The sequence below is a fragment of the Aythya marila genome (genome assembly GCF_965140915.1).
Source record: "Aythya marila genome assembly, chromosome: 1".
NCBI classification, from domain to species: domain Eukaryota; kingdom Metazoa; phylum Chordata; class Aves; order Anseriformes; family Anatidae; genus Aythya; species Aythya marila.
In genome coordinates this window covers 175,212,760-175,235,694 of record NC_139042.1, presented here as the reverse complement: position 1 = coordinate 175,235,694, position 22,935 = coordinate 175,212,760, and the positions used below count along the sequence as shown (strand labels likewise).

Below are 22,935 nucleotides of genomic sequence, written 5' to 3'. Positions count from 1 at the left end.
TTCAGCACAGAAGCAGCATCTAATTCTCTCAGTAGACACCTCCCAGCTACTAATGAAAGTTGGAGACAGAAGTAAACAAGAACAAGATTAAGGCTTTAGTTTCTTTTCTCTTTTGCTTAGATTGCAGATTTAAACATTTTGTATTAAAACATTAACCTTAATTTCTCTTCTAAAACCAAAATGCAACATATTCTTTTATTGCAGGTAGAAAAAGGTTGTCTGAAGTAAAAGAAAAGCCTGTCATTAGCAAGCACTGGTAGTGCAAAGAATTTAATAGAGTTTCCATGAGTCTCTCTTTATATGATTTGTTTCAGTTTGTTTGTTTGTTTAAGTCAATAACATTTCTATCAGTCCTGGTTATGGGTAGAATTGGTCTGAATATCCTTCCCATATATAAGTAAATAAAATCAAATAACACTGAATCACATCCTGCAATCTGTAAATGTACAAACTCTACCATTGTTACAGGCAGTGGTACTACCTGTACCCAAGTACCACACTTTATGTACTGGTGTCAGGCATACTTCTGGTACATGTTAAGTTAGGAATATATTTTATTATCTTCCTGCATAAGAGCCATGGCAGACAAGACGGACTCAGCCTACCCTAAGCCACACTGACACATTAGAAGTGTCAGTGAATATTCCTCAGATATAGATTTCTCAGTAGCATAATGGTGGAAAAAAGCACATTTTGTGCTTTTGCTAAGAAAAAGATATTAATAATTGATAATATATTAACTGTTTAATATTAGTATTTAATACTTAATGTGTAATATAATTAAGTTTAATTACTTTTTAATAGAGATTTGAAAATAACATTCTGCTTCCCTGGAATGCAAGCTTTTCTATCTGCTTTATTAGTTTTCCAACACAACCCAAAATGACAAGGTAATAATTCAAACACAGAGTTAATGCAGATAGGAATCTTTATTTCTTAACTATATGTGATACTATTGCTGCAGCTCACTTACAAAAAAGAATTTACATAAGAAGAGAGAAGCTCAGGAAGTCTTCTCACTTTAACAAAACTGACAGTACTGCACAGCTCCGAAGTAGGACTCTCACCTAAAGAACATTGTGCATCCTGTAGAGACAGCAAGACTAGCAAATAGCAGAGTATTAGTTAATCACAAGATTTAAAATAATATATTTAAATACTCAGGGGTTTATTTCAATTTCAGATGTCTTTATCTGATTTACTTATATTCTTCTCAATATTACACTCCTTAAGGAGCAAATGTGTCATTGATTACTGCCAATATGATACCAGGTATATTTTATTGTAATTTGATTATTTCTTCTCATTTTTGTAAGATTTCTTCTCTTAACTGCAATCTGTAGAAATCAGACTCAATCTGAAAACTACCTTATTTTTGTAGTCTGGTTAGCCAGTAGATAAAAACAACAAAAAACAGTAATCTGCCTATTATGTACATGATGATGTGCAACAGTTTTGTTGTTACATTTTTTGTTTGTTTGTTTGTTTTAATGTATTTTTGGTGTTTCTTTGTGGTTTGTTTGTTTGTTTGTTTTTGAATAATATACTAGCATTTTTACACAAACATGTGGATAAATGTAAGCTTCCATTAGTAAATCTTTCCAAGCAGAATGAGAACATACAACTCTAAACTAAGAGAAACCTGACGTCCAACCAAGTGTTGCTTCCAAACTACTTTGGACATCTACTCTAGAAGGAGAGGGTTCATCCTCTAAGACTGTTTACTTCCTTCATCCGAGGATTATTCAAATCGAGACAGCTTATTCAAATGTGGATTTCTACACTGAATACCATGTTCCCTAGAGGGAAAATCATCAGTGAAACTCATGTAATACTCAAATGTAAACAGTCACTCAGTCTTTGCTCTCATCTCAGCTGCTGCACTTGAAACTGGGACAAACATGGCAACAGAAGAGAAACTAGGAGAGTTATTGAGAGAAAGAGGTAAATTGGAAGAAAAATGGAAAATGGTTCACACAGTTATGTTTAATAATATTAAATGCTTCCAAATATTGTTAGGATAAGTTAGCTATGTTGCATACTGCACAACTAGAACAACTAAATTCCCAAATACCAGAAAATAAATGTTATGGCCCACACAACCATATTGTGGATTTGGAATGTGTGGAGAGTTGACCCAGGTCAGCAATCAAGCATCTACCAGCCACTCATTCCCCCTCCTCCAGCAGGATGGGGGAGAGAATCAGAAGAGCAAAACCAATAAAAAAATAAGTTTAATAAGTGAAAAGAAAAAAAAAAGGGGGGAGGAGGGGAGGGAGGGGGAAGAAGTCATGCAAAAGCAATAACTTACCACTTCCTATGAGCAGACTGATACCCAGTCAATCTCTAAGCAACAGCCACCTTAGAAAGGCTATTCCCCAGCTTTTATTGCCAAGCATGACATTATATGGATTTAAGGGATATCCCTTTGGTCAGTTGGGGTCAGCTGTCCTGGATGTGTCCCCTCCCACCCTTTTGCCCACTGCAGCCTACTCGTTGTGCAGGAAGTGAGATATAGAGAAGGCACTATTCAGCAACAGCCAAAACATTGGTGTGTTATCAACAGTGCTTTAGTAACAAACCTAAAACACAGCACCCTAAGAGCTGTAAATGAAGAAAATTAACTCCATCCCAGCCAGACCCAAGACATGATGTAAAATGGCCTCTGCATCAGGCAAAATCCTCTGGATAAATAATGAAATAACCTGAGCAGATCATGCTCAGTCACAATGCTTACAGAAGACCACTGCATTCTCCTGTCTTCTTACTTGAGCCTACCAGCAGACTATTTGCATACCATCTTATTTCAGTAGATGCCTAGTCTTGCTGTCTGGGTGCATTTAACTCTTCTAGATGCATCAATGTATCCTGATAGCCAAAAGTCACAAACTTTATCCTTAAAAACTTCATCAGAAGTCCACCACCACAAATGTCATGGGCACTGAACACTCTTTGAAATATATCCTGAAGGGTGATTGTCAGTTACAGAGGACTTCAGGTGTTGCAGTGGGAATAACTAATTATACATCATCAGAACATCTGTTTTTGTAAAATGTTGATGTTAAGCAGGCTATATGCCAAGGATGCTATCTTGAAAAGCACCTACATCTGAACACAGCATAATCCATACCCAACCTATCAGTAAAGTATCTCAAACTGCTTAATGACCTGAGGCAGAAAGTATTTCAGAGTACTTGTAATAAGGCTTAGGGCAGGTAAATGAAGAAATCCCACCTCTTAAAATATTGCTTTTAACAGTCCTCCAAAGGAAAGTTAAATGTGACATAAATCTTAACAAGTATTATTGTTATAAAACAGAAAGGTATCTACCATAACAGTATCTAGAGACATCACTTAGCTTTGGAAAAGCATCAGTTCTTTCTAGGACAGAAGCCAAACTTTTCCATCATTCAGATGAAATGTATGCAGTTTTTCAAGACCCATACTGAAACCAGCTTTGAATATTTTTATTTTTGTTATTCTACCTTACAGAGAAATTCTACCAATGGGAGCATTGCTATTTCTACCTATTCTTTGAATTTTGCAGTGCTCAGGAATGAATCATGATTGGTGAAGTTTGGCTCTAATGCAGAATAAATGACATCCAATTTTGCAGTATATTTTGCTTGTTAAGTGAGAACATAGAAACAGCTATCATACCCATAGGCTATAGCCATTACAAAATGCCCTCTTTGAAAAGCTTTGTGTTAGCTTGACATTTCTTCACTTCGTATTGTTAGTAATTAAAGCCACAATAATGTCACTGTGAGGAATGGGTCTGTGCTGAGAAAGAGAGCTTGGGACCATTTGAGCCATTCAGGATGAGGGACAGGACTCTGAAAAGACTTGGAATTATATTATTGCTAATGTGACCTTTGTTACTACATTGCTTAATATTAAGACAGAGTTTCCCTCCAGAAGAAAAAACTCAGTATCCGAAGAGGTATTTGGGCTGGAAAAAGGGATACAATAGTAAAAGCACATCTCTGAAAAACAAACAAACAAACAAACAAACAAACAAACAAAAACAAACAAACAAAAAAAACACAGGTATTTCAGTCTCCTTTGTCCCCTGCCCCCCACTTTCACAAAACACAATAAAAGGTTCAAATCTGTGACCTTAGTTCCCCTCTGTCAGCATATGACCTCTACACCCAGTCCGAGAAGGCCAGTCAAGTCCAGTTCTCAAACCATGTGCAAAAGGTGCATAGTTCAAGCACAGGGTTTCAGCCATGGCACATAACAATCAGAACATGCTGTTCCGACTGCAGATTGAGCTTCATCCTTGCCTACAAGAACTTCATCTGGCACGGACCCAGTCTCATGAGCTTTACTCACATGGGTACATCTTCCCAATGGGACTTAACTATCTTCAATGTGAGTGTTACTGGATCAGGTCCTAAATCACACACATTTTTAGGAGGTCATTTTCTGCATCCAAACATATTAATACAGTGATTATTTTAATGTAAATAACATACCCCAACCTTCTATTCACTTTAGCAAGTTTTTTGAAAGTGCAGAAGTAGACTGATAATTTCCACACAGAAACAATATCATTTGCCCATATGGAAGCACTCAAACCAAGAAATCTCAAAAAATCATCATGTCTAATTCAGGTATTGCACAGACTGGTAAATCCTCTTATAATATGGATGCACCGATCTCGCATATGATAAACTACCATGTCTTCACCTTTCATCTAAACATTTCACCAACAGTGAAATCTAGAAGCTTCCTATTTTTAACTTATTACATGCCTGGCAAGTTCTACTCATAGCAACAGACTCTAATTTGAGTGATATGGAGATCACTAAAAGCATAATTTGTTTTTCTGCTTTCCAGTCAGCAGAGTAAGAATACAGCTGCGGGGGGCGGGGAGGATGGAATCTTAAAGCACATGATTTCACTCTAATTCCACAGTTTCAGTAACCAGTGACTCCATCAGAATGGTAGTGGCTGATGAAATCTCCTTGAAATTCAGTTCTGCAGCCTAAGCCTCTGCATAGTCTCCAAGGGCTGTGTGGCAAAAAGTGGCTGATGCTGCAAACCAAGCTATACAACTGGTCCTGATGTCAGATGTCTTCTGGGACAGGATGAGGGGCAAGGGATTTGTTTCTCTATTACTTAGTTCTAATTCTTTTAACAGATTTCCATCAAATGGCTTACCATAAAAGTTAAGCAGAGATGTATGTGAAGCTGAATTAATAACACACTCCTTTCCTGAAAACAGACAGGAGTTCTCGCATCTAAATTTACAGATGAGCATTACCACCAAGGCTAATGCAGCTACTAATTCAAGTAAGCTGCAGGCATTAACTTTTGCAGAGTTCAGCCAAAGAAACTGTCTTAAAATGCCTCAATCCATCCCACTTAATTGAACATCACCAGAGAGCAATCCAGGTATTAGGTGGGACTACAGAGGACCTTAGACTCTACTCACATATGCTTAATTTTCAATTCAGCTGGCTAAATCTGAACCAAACTGCTCATTAGTCAAAGACCGTGCTACTGGCAACACTTAAGCTTTATTGTAGGAATGACTTGATAGCACACTGATATTATGTATGTGATACCAGTGCTTGGGGCTTGCAGAATCAGGGGTTTCACAAGAAAGAGTAATAGTTAGCACAAAAGCAGATCATGCAGAGGACTATGGCTTCTGCTGCAGCAGTGAGGATGTTTTTTCTTTCACAGGATTACATGAGAATTTAAAACTACAAATTTTAGAAGCATCACTTCTTATTAAGTAGTTTGTTGCTCCCTGATACCAAAAGAGTCACTCAAATTACAAATCGTCACTCAGTATGACTAGCTAGTGTGTAATTAATACTAGTATCTAGTGTATTGTATTTACTTACTTCCTGGGTTGAGAGAATAGGAACAGACAGTGGTGAAAAGAGAAACTATCATACTGAAATGCCATTTAGATGTTTGACATTAAGGTTGCCTGAATATCTGGATATCATGAAAATAAAGGAAAACTTTCCTATGGAAGTATGTTTCTAATTCCAGACCTCAACCATAGCAACTTGCAACTTTTACACTTACCATAATTTAAAAATAAAAAATAAATATATAAATAAATAAATAACACCTTAACTGGAGAGATAATTATTTTAGCTGATTAATATGCTGCATATCTAATTCATTCCATTTAATAGGCACATCACTTTGACTACTCATGAATTAATACATTCTTTCTGCAGTAAATAATACAGTGAAGCTAAGCATCTTTACAAGGTGTTACCTTCACAGTAGGCGTTGTCCTCTCGAAGGGCTCTGAAGCCATCTCGGCAGCTACAGACAGCTCTGTCATCCAGGTTTCGGCAGACAGAATGCTCCATGCAGTTGTGTCCTTCGGTGCAAAAGTCATGGCCTGTTCAGAAACAAATATGATTGAGGGTTAAGAAGAATCCAGGGATTATAAAACACCCCTGTCAAAGACAGGCGTATCTTTTTTCAGTCAGGTCAAAGAATACCTTTCTATTGTTCATGAGATTCTGAAAAATAAATTGTACCAAGCATGATGAAAGGAGTAGTAAAGGCCACAAGAACAGACTGTCTCTAGGTCTTCGATTCAATTGCAGGTTATGGCATTGATCTGAAGGCGGCTGGGTAGGGTGTAGGTGGCTTGCTTAAATCCCCTTATAGTCTCCTAGTCATTGTTAAGTACTTTTACAGGACATCTCTTAATTATGTGTATATATATATTTTTTTTTTTTATTTATTTTATTTTTCTGGTCAGACATTTGTAAAAGAGCTCAGTAGCTTTGTAGCTTTGACATTCAGTAGTTCATTTACTAATGGCATTAGCCCAATCCTTTTTTTTCTTCAGCATTTTTTATTCCCAAGTGTATTTACAATCTTTTCCCATTTAACTAGAAGTCTTTGATTACCATTGACTTGTTTTGCTTTTTTCTTTCCCTTATCTTTTCCTTTCAAGCTCTACTGACTGAACACTCTTCCCTGATTGCCTCTGTCTTTCCATTTCAGAGAAACTTATTTTTAAATTCTCACCTTTTAACCTTTCTTATTTTCTTGTATTCCTATTTTTGTCTTTCCATTTTTCCTGAGTGTGACTGCTTTTGACTGCACCTTAATTATGATTTTTTTTCAGATTCTGAAGTTCTTTTCTAGACTAAAAGACTTAGAGTGAGCCTTTCAACTCAATAGATGCTTTTTTTTTTTTTTTTTTTAATACCTTGTGTATGTTCTCATGAAATCTAATGTTGCTGAACATCATTAACTCAGACTTTATTATATGGAATCTAATCTGGTTGTAGTAACTGACTTGAAGCATCCAGACTTCCATATCTATTAAGGTGTGAAGTTTGTCCTCTTCACTATTTTCTCAGCAATTTAATTTGCTCTGTAACTGAAACATCAGAGTTGGTCAAGCAGCAGTACTTCACTGGTCTTTGCCAATAATTATTTCTTGTTTCAAAATCCCCCATAGGAGAAGTGGACAACATAGGTCAGGGGACCAGGATTTCTGTAACAGCAACAACTCCAGAAAGCAAGCTGGAATTTTCCTGCAACGCTAGCCTGTTACGATATATCAAACATGTATTTGTTAGCAGTAGGGATTATTTTTATCATCACTCCATCTGACTTCTGCTTCATATTTTGATGTAGAATTGCTTCTATGCCTAAATTATATGAGTAAGTCAGAAATGCAAATGGCAGAATCTGCCTGGAGGTCAGATCAAAGGTGTGTTTTGCACTCGGGCAGTTCACAAACAGCATTAATCAACAGAAACAAAGCAAAAAAGGACAACAGAAAGAAGAGCATATAAAGGCAGAAGGTTTTAGTACTTCAACCCAGTGACATGGTCATCATGATGTAAACATCACAGACCTACTATGATATCAGAGGCAGGTGACTTCCCTTCTGTCTTTCCTGCTATGGATAAAGAGATTTGACTAGTATATTATTATTTTACTAATTTTGTGCTTATTTTACTTACATATTATATGTTATAATTTACCATAACTACCATAATGCTGTTATCTAACAGGACATGGAGAAGCAAAAAGCTCTACACTTTTACTAGCATTAGAGGCTCTTCAGTACTCATTGATGACAGCAAAAGAGTGTGCATCAAGAGCAACCTTTGGCCATGGTGATATATACTCTTTGCCCTTTTGTTGCCTTCCTCGTTGAAGCCTGAGTTAATGACAAGGCAATAGTCTTATTTGGGGATTTTCTGGCCTTTATTGGTTTGTATCAGACTTTGGCATTACATAACCAAGAATGTAAATCTTATCAAGGAAGTGGACGATGGTTTTTGTTTGTTTGTTTTCCTTAAGATTCTTAACACCCATGTGTCAGCTGTATAATGCTGCTGAATGCATGCAGCAGCTTCTTGTTTAAAGAATAAAATATATTGCTCATAAGGGGCTATACTAGCATGCTTCAGGCAGGATTGAAAATGTTCAGAAAGCACTAATCTAACATGTATTAAAACTTTCTAGCTCTCCTTGGCACTAGAAGCACAGAATTATTTTCTCTGCAACCCCAAACAGGTAAACAATGCATGCCAGCCTCAGAACAATTGCACAGCACACACTGTTCTCCAAAACAGACAACTCAAAGCACCTCAGAAGGATGCTGGGGAACACAGACGTTTTTCCAATATCATTTTGTTTTGACACTAGATGGGGTGAAGGATAGAAAGTCACTAATTATGCGTACGGTTTCTTTGACTTTTCACCCACTTTTGGCTAGAATGAAACACAGAAGAGCCAGCAAACATCTTTCATGGGATTTAAAATATTAGACATTTTACAAATAATTTTCAGATGTCATGATGCAGATGTTATCCATTTAGCTTCACAAAATCTGCTGTGATCATAACGTACAGGAATGCCCTATTCAAAAAGATCACAAAGTCTTGTAATCTATAAGAATACAAAACTACACTGAGCTTATATATATCCTACTATTATCTTACCTTTACAGATTTTGCAGCAACTGTGAGACAAGGGGATCTGTTGAGATTCTGGGCAGTTTAAAGTCATACAACTGTCTTTTGGAATACGCTGCATTTTGTGGTCCTGTCAAATTGAGGCAATCAGTTAATATTGTGGGAGAAGAAATAAAGATAAATGATAACTTTAGTTGGATTTAGCATTATAATGTACAAACAAAAAATGACTATGCCAAATTCCAGGTACCTTTGAAAACTATTTGAAAGGACAGCACAGCACAATAAAAGCATCAGGAACTACTCTATGTGAAAACCTTCCCAAGCAAGCAAAAATGAGGAACCAGACCTTAGTTGTAAAGCTACATGCCTCAAAAGTTTATCTTAAAACTATGCCTCAGAGAGTAACAATTATTTCTCAGAAACTGAGGATGCAGATTCCAGAATCAAGGGTCCTCCTTGTGAATACTCTAAAGCAGCTTTGTATTTATCCAGCAAGTAAAATAAAACTTGAACACCTCTGATCTCAACACTGTAGTAGTAACACAGAAGGAAACAGGCACTGATTCCCTATTAGGAACAAAGCACTTCCCAGTTAGATGTTTATCAGCATCTGGAAGTGTCCAATGCCAAGATGGTATCTGAAACTCTTCAGGCATTAGTGCAGGTCACGCACAGGCACTGTAGTATGACCACAGGGAAATGCCTACCTTGGCAATCAAGCTACCACAGAAATACCACCTTCAGACTCTCTCAGGCCCTAAATAATGTGTTCTGAAGTGCTTTGGTCCTCTCATGGTTAAAGACAGAAATCATAGCAAACACGTTCCTCAGAGGCATCTACCATAAGATCAGCAATCTGGTTAAAATATGAGCTCTCTGAACTCAGGACCCTATATTTCTACATGTAAGAAAAGTGCCTAAAATCATGCATATGTTATTACATGTATTATTGTATGGTTTAGCATTTGATTTTAAATCATCTTTGAACAGAAAATACAAAGATGAAATCAAAATTGCCACCCAAATTTTACATTAAACATTCGTGGCACAGAGCCTGAAAACACACTAAATCAAACCAGCTGCTGACGCATACTGTACACCAGAACAAACAAAAAACAACAATCCTTCAAAATGAAGAAAATAACCTTTGATAGAAATAATATCAGGGTAGTCTGGATTACATTTTATTCTTTTGCAGACTCTAACTTGGAAGAGAATGTTTCTTCCACTTGTTTTGCAATATTTAAACAGAAAAGAGCCTATCTATAGCAGATAGAACTGTCATTTATAATGTTTAAAATTATGTGTAACTTGAAAGAAGAAATTTTCTACATTGCCTTGTTAACTTCACCATAAGTCTTCAAGAATGAAATCTGTGCTAGTGCCATTCTTATCAAGTCTTTATTGAGTTGGGTTACTAATTATATCCCTTTATGGGAACTCTAGTGGTATTAAAATAGGGCCAACCTATGAATTCCTGGCTGACTCACACATTTTGCAATATGGGGATTTTCTGCTCTGAAAAATGGTTCACAAGCCTGCTCATCAGAACCAATATGTACTTCAGACCTTGAAAAAATGAAAATTTGAATCAAAGTTGCTGCATAACATTTCTACTAGGAAAAGCAGGCATCCCACTTGCAAACAAGTATCATCAACAAAATGCAGACTAGCATGGGCAACAGAGGCATTTTGTTCATAGAGCACCTGACAGCTGCAGGAAACATAAGGCAACATCATGTAAGTTTTGATGGCTGTGAGTTAATCACAGAATTCGTGTCCCAGTTGCCATGTTGAAAATACAAGTACACAGGCCTGAAAACCATATGACTGAACCATCAGTTTTCAGAATTATTTTTGGCCATCTTCTCCTTTCCTTTTGCAATGGATTTCAAAGTACCTACTCAGGGAATTAAGCTCAAAGAGATGAAAATCAATAAGAGAAAGACGAGGTTCACCAGTTGTACTTGGTAAAACACACTTTTTCACAACAGCATGAAAATGTTCTGAAATTTCCAGAAAACAATCCCATAGACAGCTCAGAGCCCCCTCCCTCCAGGAGGCAGGCAAGGCACAAGAGGCTCCACAGTGCCAAAGGGGAAGACTTTAGGCAGGAACAAGAGCAGAGCACTGGCTCTGAAGCCAATGCAAACCTGCCATACATTTCTGACCTTCGCAGCTAAAAAGGATTTCATACCAGTTATTGAGTCTAGCAGTCTGGATTTCCTGCAGCCCCACAGAGTTTGTACAGTGTTAAGCATGGCTGTTAAATCCCCAAACCTGTGCTGCAGCTTCACAGAAGATATCCCCCATTTCTCTGCACTGGAAACGCATGCTCAGTTTCTCAGATCTGCACCACAGCATGTGGTTTCCTATCCAGAGGTATTTCCACACCATCTCTGCACCCTGACAGGCAAACTGGGGTCCACTGCAGCCATCTGGGTAACACTCAACCTGCAGCCATGCCCTGGGGCACATTTTGCCCTTAAAGCGCATTTGTGGCCTCAAGAGCATCTCTGTTCATGCAGCAGGATGAGACCAGCAGTATTGGGCACATTCTGCTTACAAATAAAACTACAACCCTTCCCAATTTCAAACACTAGAAAGACAACCAGACATCTGATGTGCCCCCCGCCTTTCCTTCTTTTTCATTATTTTTTTCCACTAAAAATTATTCTGGAGTCCAAATTATGTTCCCATCATGTTTGTGCGTCACTTGTACCTGGGCTTACAAATATGAACAATAGCACTGCGTACATGTAAATAGAAACATAATGTAGCCTGGTGGGGTTTGTTACTGGTGATGCTGAGGATATGTAAGGAGGAAGGGATGCAGCTCAATTGATAAGCTGTGTAATCAAGGCTGCAGCTATGCAAAGCAAATATATTTGCAAAATATTATGCGGAACTCAGTAAGACAAAACAAACACAGGATGCCTTAGATGCCTTTTCTGTTGCCATTTCCTAGTGTAGACCTGTCTCTATTTCAACAGCTTCATTCAGTAGGACTTTGATATTTCTAACATGCAAGAATTATTTTTTTTTCCATCAACAATATTCTTACCTTGCACTCAAACAGAACACAGTCCCCTGAGCTTGAATACACAGTTTCTCTTTGTCCTTCAAAGTAGGTTCTGCCTTCAAATATGCACACCGCTTCAGGAGAAAAAAAAATACCACAATGATTTTCTAAGAAAGTATTAGTACTCTGTTCATAGAACTGACGCACTGTTTTACAGATAACTGCATTTTAAAACTTAAAAATTGAGTCAGCTGCAAGAATATCCTAAACACAATTGCAGGAGTCTGGATATCACAGGGAAAAAAAATCAGAGGAGAAAAAGATGAAAGAACCACAAAAGTGTGTATAAATAGAAGGTGAAGGATGGTGAAGTTGATGATGGAGTACTGATAGCAGCTGAGAGGGCAGAAGAGATGCATCACAGGTCATGACAAGGAAGATGTGGCTGCCTGCCTTGGCAGGAAAGAAGCACAGAAACACAGCTGGGACCAGAAGCAATGTAGCTGAGGGAAGCCATGCTAAGCAGCCCTATTAAAAGCTCAGAGGTGAAAAGAATAGAGATGTGAGAGCAGCACGAGTGACATTAACAGATAACCAATGTCTTGAAGAGGAATGTTGTACGAGAAAGGGCAATCACTGAAGCAACATGTTTACTATTTGTTATCACAGCTTTTGGATGTTTCCCCACCCCACACAGGTCTTTCAAACTTACATATTTGTAACTTGATTATTCCAGCTATTTACCATTACTTCTACTTTATATTAATGTATATTAATTTTATTGCACAGGAATAGACCTTCAATGATTTATTATTTTTTTTTTGATAGAAGTAGGATCAAACCTCCATAGGTCAAACCTACCCACATCAGTTGTTTGCTACACCATGATCTGGCAACCTGCCACTCCTACAGCCCAGCAATACTAGGAGTTCCAGTAGCGTGCCGACACAGCTCACATCACACTTCTCATCAAAGTTCCTATTTGGTGTTTAAGGCTTATGTAAAATGCCCTCAAAGCAAACAACCTCCCTGTTTTTTAAAAAGGGTCTATTATTGCAATTACTTTATGTAAAGTGTAAAGGCTAAGTAATACAGATGCTAGGTACAGAAAATCTAATGTCTGTCTCTACTGCTTAAGACACAGTCAAGGCTCATCAGGTAAGCATAGTCATGAAATAACAGGAGTAGGCTACTGCTTTAAAGTTCTGGATTACCTGTTTGAAGCCTAATTTGCTAATTGTTCATTTGGAGATGTAAGTTAATTGTACTACAATTCACAGACTTTTTTCATTCACAGACTGATTTATCTATTTTGTTTAGATAAATCTATGCTGATTTATCTATTCTGTTTATAAAATTTGTAGACAATTTTAAAATCTCTGAAAGTACAAGAGTTTTTATCGCATAACCTACATTAATTACCATTACTGCTGTTAATTTCTCCTTTATTTTATTTTATTTTATTTTATTACTTGCATCTCCGTGATTTTGCAAGTTTCTTATTACATTGTCAGCATGTAAAAAGCCAAGTCTTTGAACTGATACTGAAAAAGAAGTGATAGACATAGTGAAAAAAAAAATAAAAAGTGTTTTTTTCCTTCCAAATTTCAAAATATTAGTTTTAATATCTTGTATAAAATAAAGTATCTTGTGTGAAATAAGCCAACACAACCCTTTCAAGGATTAATATCACAGTAAGCTCAACACTCCAGATCTCATGAATGGCAGAGTTTGCAGTCAGACTTAATAAGGGTCTTTAATAAAGGGCTAACCAAATGAGAAGGTTTGCACAGTATCCACAAAGAGAGGTCACAAAGAGTTTAGAAAGCTCAATACAATGATACAATGCCTCTTTCCTCTACTAAGAAGGAGAAGGAAAAAAAAAAAAAAAAAAAAAAACTACTCAAGCTCCTCTAGAAGGAAAGAATACATGAAAAAAAAAAAATCCACATAAATCTTTACAGGGGACTAGCAGATCTTGAATCCAGACAGGAGAAAGCAATCATCCAGTCATATATATATTGACCTCCTATATATTACAGGCCATGACACGAAGCTGAAATACTCATATATTAAGCCCTTTCCCTTGCCCCACACTTTTCAGGCTTTCAAGAACAACTACATATGACAAGAAAAAAAAAAAAAAACAAAGTATTGCAATGCCTGAGGACCAGACAATGGCAATGGACTGATAACACATCCTTACACTTCCAACAGGCAGCCTATGCCTATTTGTAGGAAAGACAAAAGATATCAAGATCACAGTCATTCTGTCACAGAAGAAAACTCTCTCCTGAAGCCAGAATACTCATAGCATATTAATGAGACCACTGAGGCATATTTTTTTATTTATTTATTTTTTAAATGGTAGTATCCATACTACCTCAAATCACAGTCCACTGAATCCCATCACTTTATCAACAGGGCAAACCTCTGGTTCTTCAGAGAAACTTAGAAAATAAAGTACATAGAAAAACTGCCTGAACACATCCAGCCTACTGCAACATCAGGAAGTCATTTCTTCATTCCACCATCAGCCCTCTGAAGCTTCAGAATGTTAAATTATCATAACGCAGCACTACAGTATCACAAACACATGCTGAAAGTAAGAAAAGCAACTCTTTTCCATAAAGCCTTGAAAAAAAAAACAAACAAACAAACAGAAAGATGATGAACAGAGACTCACAAATCCTAGGGCTGTGAGAGATTGCTCTGTCCAGACAGACTCTCTTGAGTCTCATACACAAGTGGAAGATTGTTTCTCAAAGGCTTGAAAGTCATTGCAGTGTGTATGCTAAAGACACATGTTTGTGTAGGTCTCAGAAAGTCCAAGCAATGTTAACATCCCCACATTCACTCCTTGATATGCCACCATAACTCCTGACCACCAAGCAGCTAGAAAATTACACCTGATTAATTGAATTTCCCTAAACAAAACTTCTAACTATTGGAATTTGCTGTGGCTTTGTCAGCAAGGCTATAGATCCTCCAGGTATGGAGGATCTATACAAACTTGCCTATACAAAATGATCAAACTATGTTTAAGATGAGAAAAAAAAAATAAACACATGATAACTAAAGTGAAATTAAAATAATAAGAATAAACTGAATAATCTGGGTACAAGCTTAACATGTCTTCTTATGGACTGTAATTTATTAAGACTACAGTCCAAAGGGACATTTCTTCTTGAAGTCATCAAAATCAACTGTATTTCAATTATTTATTTCCTGATCATTTTCTGTAAAACCTGAAGGATTCCACCATCATTAGACAATTCCTGCCATTAAGAATCTGAAAGAACAAGGTCAGACCCAGAAGCTCTTATTCAGAGCACCAGCACTTATTTCTTTTCTTTTCACATGTGCTAATCTAGATCAAATAAGCTGACAAAAAACACATGGGCACTTCATCTACACCAGCATCAGCTCAATGTTTAACACAACAGATACCAGTGGTTTTAGTAATGGTCTAAGTTTGCCAGTGCACACTGTCTTGTCTTCTCCAGACCCCTCATAAATGCTTCTCTTTTCTAGTCCTCTTTTCTTCTGCTGGCCACAGAGGAGACATCCTGACAGATAGAAAAGAGCAGATTTTTGTCAAGTCACTTGAACATTTCTAGGAACTTTACATTCAGGTTGTCCACAGAGCACACTTGGAAAGATTTCTAGAAAAATAAAGGTACTAATCTTCTTATCCTCTGCTTTTCTGCTAAGATAGACCTACATTCAGAACACCTTTATTTTCCAGCCTCCTGCCAGCAATTGACACAGCCAGTACATATCCCATGATGCTGGCACTTCATGTCTTTATTTTCCTTCAGAAATAAAGATATTTCAACAACATGAACATCTGGACTAGAACAGTGTAATTGGAAAGTCCGGTGAAGATTTAATTTCTGCTTGGCTAGATGCTTCCCAAGATACTGTGATTAGTTTGTGATTGGTATCTCTCTGGGGAGACATAACATGTTTCATCTTCCTAATTCCTTTAGTCCAACAGATTGAGTCATAGTCAAGAAATTACCTGATGATTAGTTGTTCCACAACTTCATAGTTATTGCCTATGCAGGATTTCTCTACAGCTGGATCACATAAACCATTTCCTCCCACACTCAAACTTCCATATCCCCCTACAACATACCTAAAACAGTGTATATTATTCAAAGCTTAATTTTCTAAGAAGGTGAAACAGGAAGTCTACAAAACCTGCTAGGAAGTTTAACTACTCTTGATCTACTGGTATTCATAGGGTGATCAAATATTAAAACAATAGGTAGCAGCACAGGGTCTAAAAAGTTATTAGGAAGGTTTGCTTATATATCCATGACTAATTTGTGCAGATGTAGTAGTAATAATACAACTATTCCCTGTAGTATCATTTAACAGACTGTGCTAACACAACATCTTCATATTCATCCAGCAAAAGGAATCTTTCAGGAGCCCAGTGGTTGTTGTGTTCATTCAATGAATTACCAACGCTCTGTCAAGCCACCACTTTTCTTTCACCATCCTTTTTTCTTCCTATCGGCCTCCAAATGAGACTTTCCCTCTGCATTTATGTGTCCTTAAAAAGTCTACACAAAATCCACAACCCAGCTAATTCTCACCATCTGTTGACTGATTTCACAATATGTCATTTGTACATTTTCTCACTTATGTGTGTATCACCTTTGATACCTAGATTGTTCATGCCTTCCTCTGAGGAATGCCTGTACGCTTCTTTGTGCTTAGCTGATTTTGATTCAGACTTAACACCAAGTGAAAGCAGAAGGTTTGGAACACTGGTGAACTCCTCAAACTACTTTATTTTCTTGTATTCATAATCAGCTAATGAGTAGCAGATATAACTTGAAGTTCTGTGAAATGCATCAGTAGTTATGAATGTATACCTTAATTCTGGTAAAAAATTCCATGTTTCTGCAACTTTGTCCAACTACATTGGTTTGTCAAACAAACAAACAAAACAATAGCAAAGCAATAGCATTTCATTCATTTAATTTTCCAGCCTCCTCCTCGGAATCTCCCTGATTACGTTCTCCACTGTTCAGAGATCAAGGCTGAGACATTGTTTTAGTATCATTAATCATATTTTGCAAACCTCTGTGTGGTATGCACATAGAGATAATGCTCACCTGCCACAAATTCTCTCTCTCAATTACCATGCCATTGTGAGGCATGTTCTCACCCCTTTCTCATTTATTTTTGCAGGGATTCAGGTGTTACTTTTTTGTTTTGTTTTGTTTATTTCCTGGATAGCACAAGTTCCTCTGTAACTGCAGTCTGTAATAGGACTTCTTTCATTTCATGCCATCCCCCTCAACAATTCAAAGTGATTTCAGATTTCAAGCTGGAGAAAATTATTGCTAAATTTTTTAATCAATCATTGTTGAAAATATATATGAATATGCTTCAGCTTCCTCCTTAAAAATAAATAAAATAAAATAAAATAAAATAAAATAAAATAAAATAAAATAATTAATTTTGTAATGATAAAGAATCAATTACTATCTGTATCTTGTTTCTTGTTAGCCAGAAATGCTGGATGTCTCTATTGTACTGAGAACAAAAAGAAAAACAATAGAGAAGATGCTTTACTTACTACTAATACTGTAAGTGCATTAGGTACCATAAGCAACACTCTTCAGTTTCAGGCTGCAGGATCAAAATACTTGGAAATGTATGTTATAATCACACATTCAGAGAGACCAGCTGCAGTGTCCTCATATTTACTGACCCTAGGTTTGCTTTCCTCTTTCCTCTAGTCAGCATCCACAATGCTATTAGCATTTTAACAAATAATAATTAAGATAAAATTAGAAACTCTGTTCACATCTGCAGGGGAAAAAAAAATTACTACTTTAGACTATTTTAGAGAATGTATGTATACACAGGGAATCTGGATGCTGTGTTTGATGTCAGCTTCTCTCTATGATGGCATTATTGCTACTGATACTTAAACTTGGTTAAATATGGCAGCCAAAATATTTATACTGACAGACATGCACAACTTTGGCTTTAGAGCAATGAACCATATTCTGTTTGTCAAACAGAACCGGAATATTTTGGATTCTAAACATGGGATTTTGAAAACTTGGACTTAACTAATGCAATCATAATGTCCATCCCTTTGCCAAATTAACTGTGTTGGCCACCCAGTACTCAAAACAACTTTCTCAGCAAAATGTCAAGCAATAAAATCAAATGCCAAGACAAAAGTGCTAGAGGGTGTCAAGAGACAAAAAGCAATTAAAGTTCCCATTAACTGTATTATATGACTATTGTATTACAATTACATTAAAGGTTTATAAATAGCACAACAGTCTGCAAGACCAAAAGAATTCCTATGCAAACGCTGCATGCCCACTTAATCCTCTTTAAAGTGAGATTAGACATTTTTTGATGGACTCCTTTTGTCAGCTGTTCTTAAAAGCAGTTACATAGTTGTGTCTTAGTTAAAGGTTCAAGTAGATCAGGTCCTGACAATGACTAATGACAGGGAAGTTTCTGCTTCAGTTCCACCTTCTCCCAGTGGGTATTGCTAGAGGCTAACTATAAAGGGTGCTTTTCTGAAGAACTGTGCTTGTAGAAAAATGGTGCAGTGCAGAAAAATAAGCAGACATCTACCTAAAACACCTTCTACTTCATCACATGCTTACTCTCACAAGTACAACCATCAGAAAGCCTCAAGTCACAGGGATCCATATGTAAGATAAAGTGTGGTGAATTGATCAGGACTGTGTTGAGAATTTCTGAAAGCAGTAAGGATCTGCTGAGGGCCTCCACATGTTCTAGTCACTGTTATAAATCCATGAGAGGTAAGTAGTTGCCACCATCAGCATTAATTTAACATTATAAAAAGCAGGTTGTATTCTCCATTTCTATGTTTTAAGTTCAGACCACCAATGAACATGAGGAGGGCAGCTACTCCTGCAACAGTGCTTATATGGGGCAACTGTTATCTGGTTTCACAGAGAATTCAAATAGAGGGGAAGAGGGAGGAATTAAGCATGCTATTCATTGGGATACTGTCCACATTTTTTCCCCAGATTTACCATGGAAAAGTAGAGTGTGCCAATGATATGTAATTCTTTAAGTATATTTGCTGGGGTGATGGCCTTAAGGCCACAGATGATTGTTAGATACACAGTAAAACAGTAAAAGGCAAGTTCCTCTGAAAGGCAACACTTTCAGAGATTTTACAATTTGTTTCATCTAAAAGCACTTTAAAAAAAAAAAAAAAAAAAAAAAAAAAAAAAAGCATACGAAAACAGCAAAACTACTCAGTTTACCAAGAAATTGTAAATCTTGTGAAGTTTGGACCAGATGAACTCCAAAGGATCCGTCCAACCTAAACCATTCTGTAATTCTGGGAAAAGAACTTGAAAGTGACATTTCCATGCACTCAAGCCATTGAAGTTACAAAAAACTTCTGCATCAAAAATGCAGTTACTTCCAAAGATTTTTTGTTTTTATTTTGGATCAAAAGCTTGCCCCAACATTATTTAATCACCCACAGAATACACCCATATCTGAGTGACTACCAGGAACACTACAGATGCCCCCATTCCTAGCCAGACTCTCCTTTGCCCAGACAACTTCTTCAGACACATACAATTTTGCACTGTGAATTTGCTGCACATGCCTCTGTGGACAAGGCACAACATCCCATGACCTGACTTCATCTAGTTCCATTAGCTTTGCCTATTTTGCTATGTTTACTTTCCTCCCAAATCCAAGCACTTTCACTTCCACTCCAAATGGCAGCCCTTTGTTAAATTGGATATTACTGTAAGAGACAAGTAAGCCTTATTTGCACAATTGCACAGGCCAGTCTAATGTGTTTAGAAGTTCCCAGGAATGGATTAGTGCACAGATGGAGTACCATATCTATAGCTGCTGTTAGATCTCATTTCTTTCAGAGCACCTGTATAGAAGCAACTAGGTCCATGAAAGAACTGAGCAGAATTTCACACTCTCACCTCCTCCTTTACCTATTTTCATTCCTGCATAAGGAACCTGCCCATCCTCCCAGTCCTCTTCTAAGACCCATCATCCTTCCTCCCTCACTTGAGCTGAAATTACAGGATTAGTTGGCATAATCACAAATACCCCAGAGAACTCTACTTAATGTTCCTAAGCTAAGTCCTTAGCATTAGTTTGGCAAAAGGTTTTTTAAAAAGATAGTAAGGTAAACACATTTTTTGAAATCTTGATTAAATTTAGTTATGCAAATCACCTTTCCAAATTTGTTATCTACTCTCTCTCAACATTCATTATCAAATAGCATTTAATCAAAAATTAATCTAAAAAAATCAGGTGCTACCAATAGAGTTGGAAATCTTCAAAACATAATTTTAAATATAAACCTATGTACGCCTAATATCATGCTCCTACTTCTGAAGGCTGCTAGAAGTTACTATTATCCATTGTGCATTCCCAAACAACAGGGTCAAAAGTCAGTGTCAACTGTCAAAAGTCAGTTCATGACTTGAAATATTTAAAAATGTAAAAGCAGCTGAGCAGATGCTCACAGATTCTGCTGTGTCATAGCTAATTTCTCCACAGTGCAGCTGTTGATGCTTTGACCCAGTTACTGGAAAACATTAAACTGGTGTTCACAGAAATTGATAATGTGACTATTCCTTTTTAGTATAGAAGTGCATCAACGAAAGCCTCAGAGTGGCTGATTTCACCAACAGAAAGGGGGAAGGGGAAAGGAAAAAATATATATATGTATATTAACAGTCCTATTGCCTCAGGCAGACCTTTCCAGACATTAGACTCAGAATTTGGATGCTCGTGCAACCACCTATTATTGTCTATATGGGGCAACAGAGCATGTCAGCTTCTAAGAGAGCTGCTATACTTCCATCTCAATGACACATTAGCCAACTCATGCTGTTCTGTTTTTTCCTTTTTCTTTGTCTACCATTACCTTTCTATGGAAAATAAGAGTCAAAATGAACAGTTTAAGAAAATATTTCATTTTCAATTGTAGTCTATTATCATCAAATCTGCAAAAGGTTCTGCAGATTCAATGCCACAGAATAAAAAGTTTCATCTTTAAATGAATAGGTTCATCTTTTTCATTACCAAGAATCTAAGAAATTACTGGAATGGGTCAAATAACATTAAGAGAACATACTTTATGAACTTTATGGATTTTTTTCTCAGTATTTTTAATTTTTTCACGTTCTTGAAAACCCAAGAGAAAAATACCAGTTTGTATTGAATAATTCTTGAATTTGTTACCAAGAGATTATTAGGAAAGACCTTAATTTTATTAGCTGCAGAGATCTAGTTCAGATTTAGTTGAATCAAACAGGAACAGTGGAATTATGATGATCAAACTTGACAGATAAAAAATTTGGAGTGGTACCCTAGGAAAAACAAGTGCCACCTTTCCTGAGGAACAATACAGTTTTGTCAAAGGGAACTTTATCAGGACTTAGAAAATTAATTTAACTTCACCTCCCACTGCCTGTGATCACATCAGCTCAATATATGGGGAATACTTCAGTATTTCATGGAAAAAGTGAAGAGCATATAATAATGTTGGTAATGTATTTTCAAGATACAAGATAACCTTATTATACATGTAATACTGAATTATATCAAAAAGTCAAATTAGCATCTTAATTCTCTTCCCTCTAAGTTTTAATCATTCTAGTAGCTAAACTAATGGGACCAAATATCTTGAGAGGGGAAACAAACAAACAAACAATTTTGCCTTCATATCTTGAACCAGTAACTCAGTATGTGCATTTCCTGCAGGACATAATCCCAAATACGAAAACAAGACATCACCCATAGTCACAAAAGCTCCATGTCAGAGCTCATGAATGTCTAACCAGACAGGCACAGACACACCTGAGAGAGAAGTCTGACAGGAGAATGAACCATTTCTTCTATTTTTCCACTATTTTTCCCACATAGGTCTTTATATATCTAGTGTTTTATCTCTGCTTTTACATGTACACTTCAGTTTTCAAATTCTGCTGAACAGTGGATTGTCTTTCGTGTGTACAGTAACTAAACTAATGGCTCATCATACAGAAGGGTTTTAAACGGTCTTAATACAAATAATCAGTGCAATCTCAGTACAATATCAAGTACAACTACTTAAATAAACTTGCTTTCTGCATCTACTTACAAGTAGATAGTATGCTAAGAACTGCCAAAGGCATAAGGCCAAATGCAGTTTGTTTTGCAACATGACCTTCAAGCTTTTGAGAAAAAGAAAAAAAAAAAAAAAAAAAAAAAAAGCTGTCATCCTCCAAGGGAGAGAGCTTCTTGTGTTCCACAAAATATTTTATTTCAGTGACTTTCTTAGGACTGTTTTTAACAGATCATAAGACTTGTCCACATATGTTTTAAAGAGGTTAGACTTCAAAACATGGAATTTTATTGGAAAGAATGAAGGACAGGTCTCTTGCTGTCTAAGATCAGTTGTCAGCAAGAAGGAAAAATGTTTGAGACTTGCTTTAAACAGCATCTGGTAAATATACTAATAAATAGGTTTCTAGATGATGAAAGAGTGTTGCAAAGTACATACAGACTATTTTTCAGAGAACAACAGCAGCCAAGGCAAAGATTTTTAATTTGTTTGTTCACACTGTAAGAAATCAACCTGTTCCTTACATTGAGTTTTCATGGAGCTCAAGATGTCACATTGGAAACAGGAACCAAAATGCAGCTGTCTGAAATGGGTGAACTGGAAAGATGGTTGAATTGTTGCATGAAAACAAGGAAATGATTCTTTTATTTATTTCTATGTCTATTTTAAATTTCTATTTTTAAAATGTACTTATTACTTTCCACATTTCTTCAGAGCAACTCTGCAATGCAAAATGAGTATGTGGTATTATGTGCTTCTGCAATACCACCAACTCTATACACACAAAGCAGCAAAAGATCATATACAAGGTTTAAGCACTTTGAAGTGATATTCTACTACTGTTAAACAGCATCTTTGAGAAC

The 22,935-nt window shown here is 36.7% G+C and overlaps 1 protein-coding gene across 1 annotated transcript in view; it reads right to left on the bottom strand.

Moving 5' to 3' along the window:
- NELL2 (neural EGFL like 2) overlaps positions 1–22,935 on the bottom strand; it is a 148,265-nt gene that overhangs the window by 71,303 nt on the left and 54,027 nt on the right. Inside the window, exons 10-12 of the mRNA XM_082784489.1 lie at positions 11,998–12,089; positions 8,958–9,060; positions 6,251–6,379 (exon numbers count right to left, since the gene is read on the bottom strand). Of these exons, the coding sequence (XP_082640615.1) occupies positions 6,251–6,379; positions 8,958–9,060; positions 11,998–12,089 (324 nt within the window). The remainder of the gene's footprint in view (positions 1–6,250; positions 6,380–8,957; positions 9,061–11,997; positions 12,090–22,935) is intronic.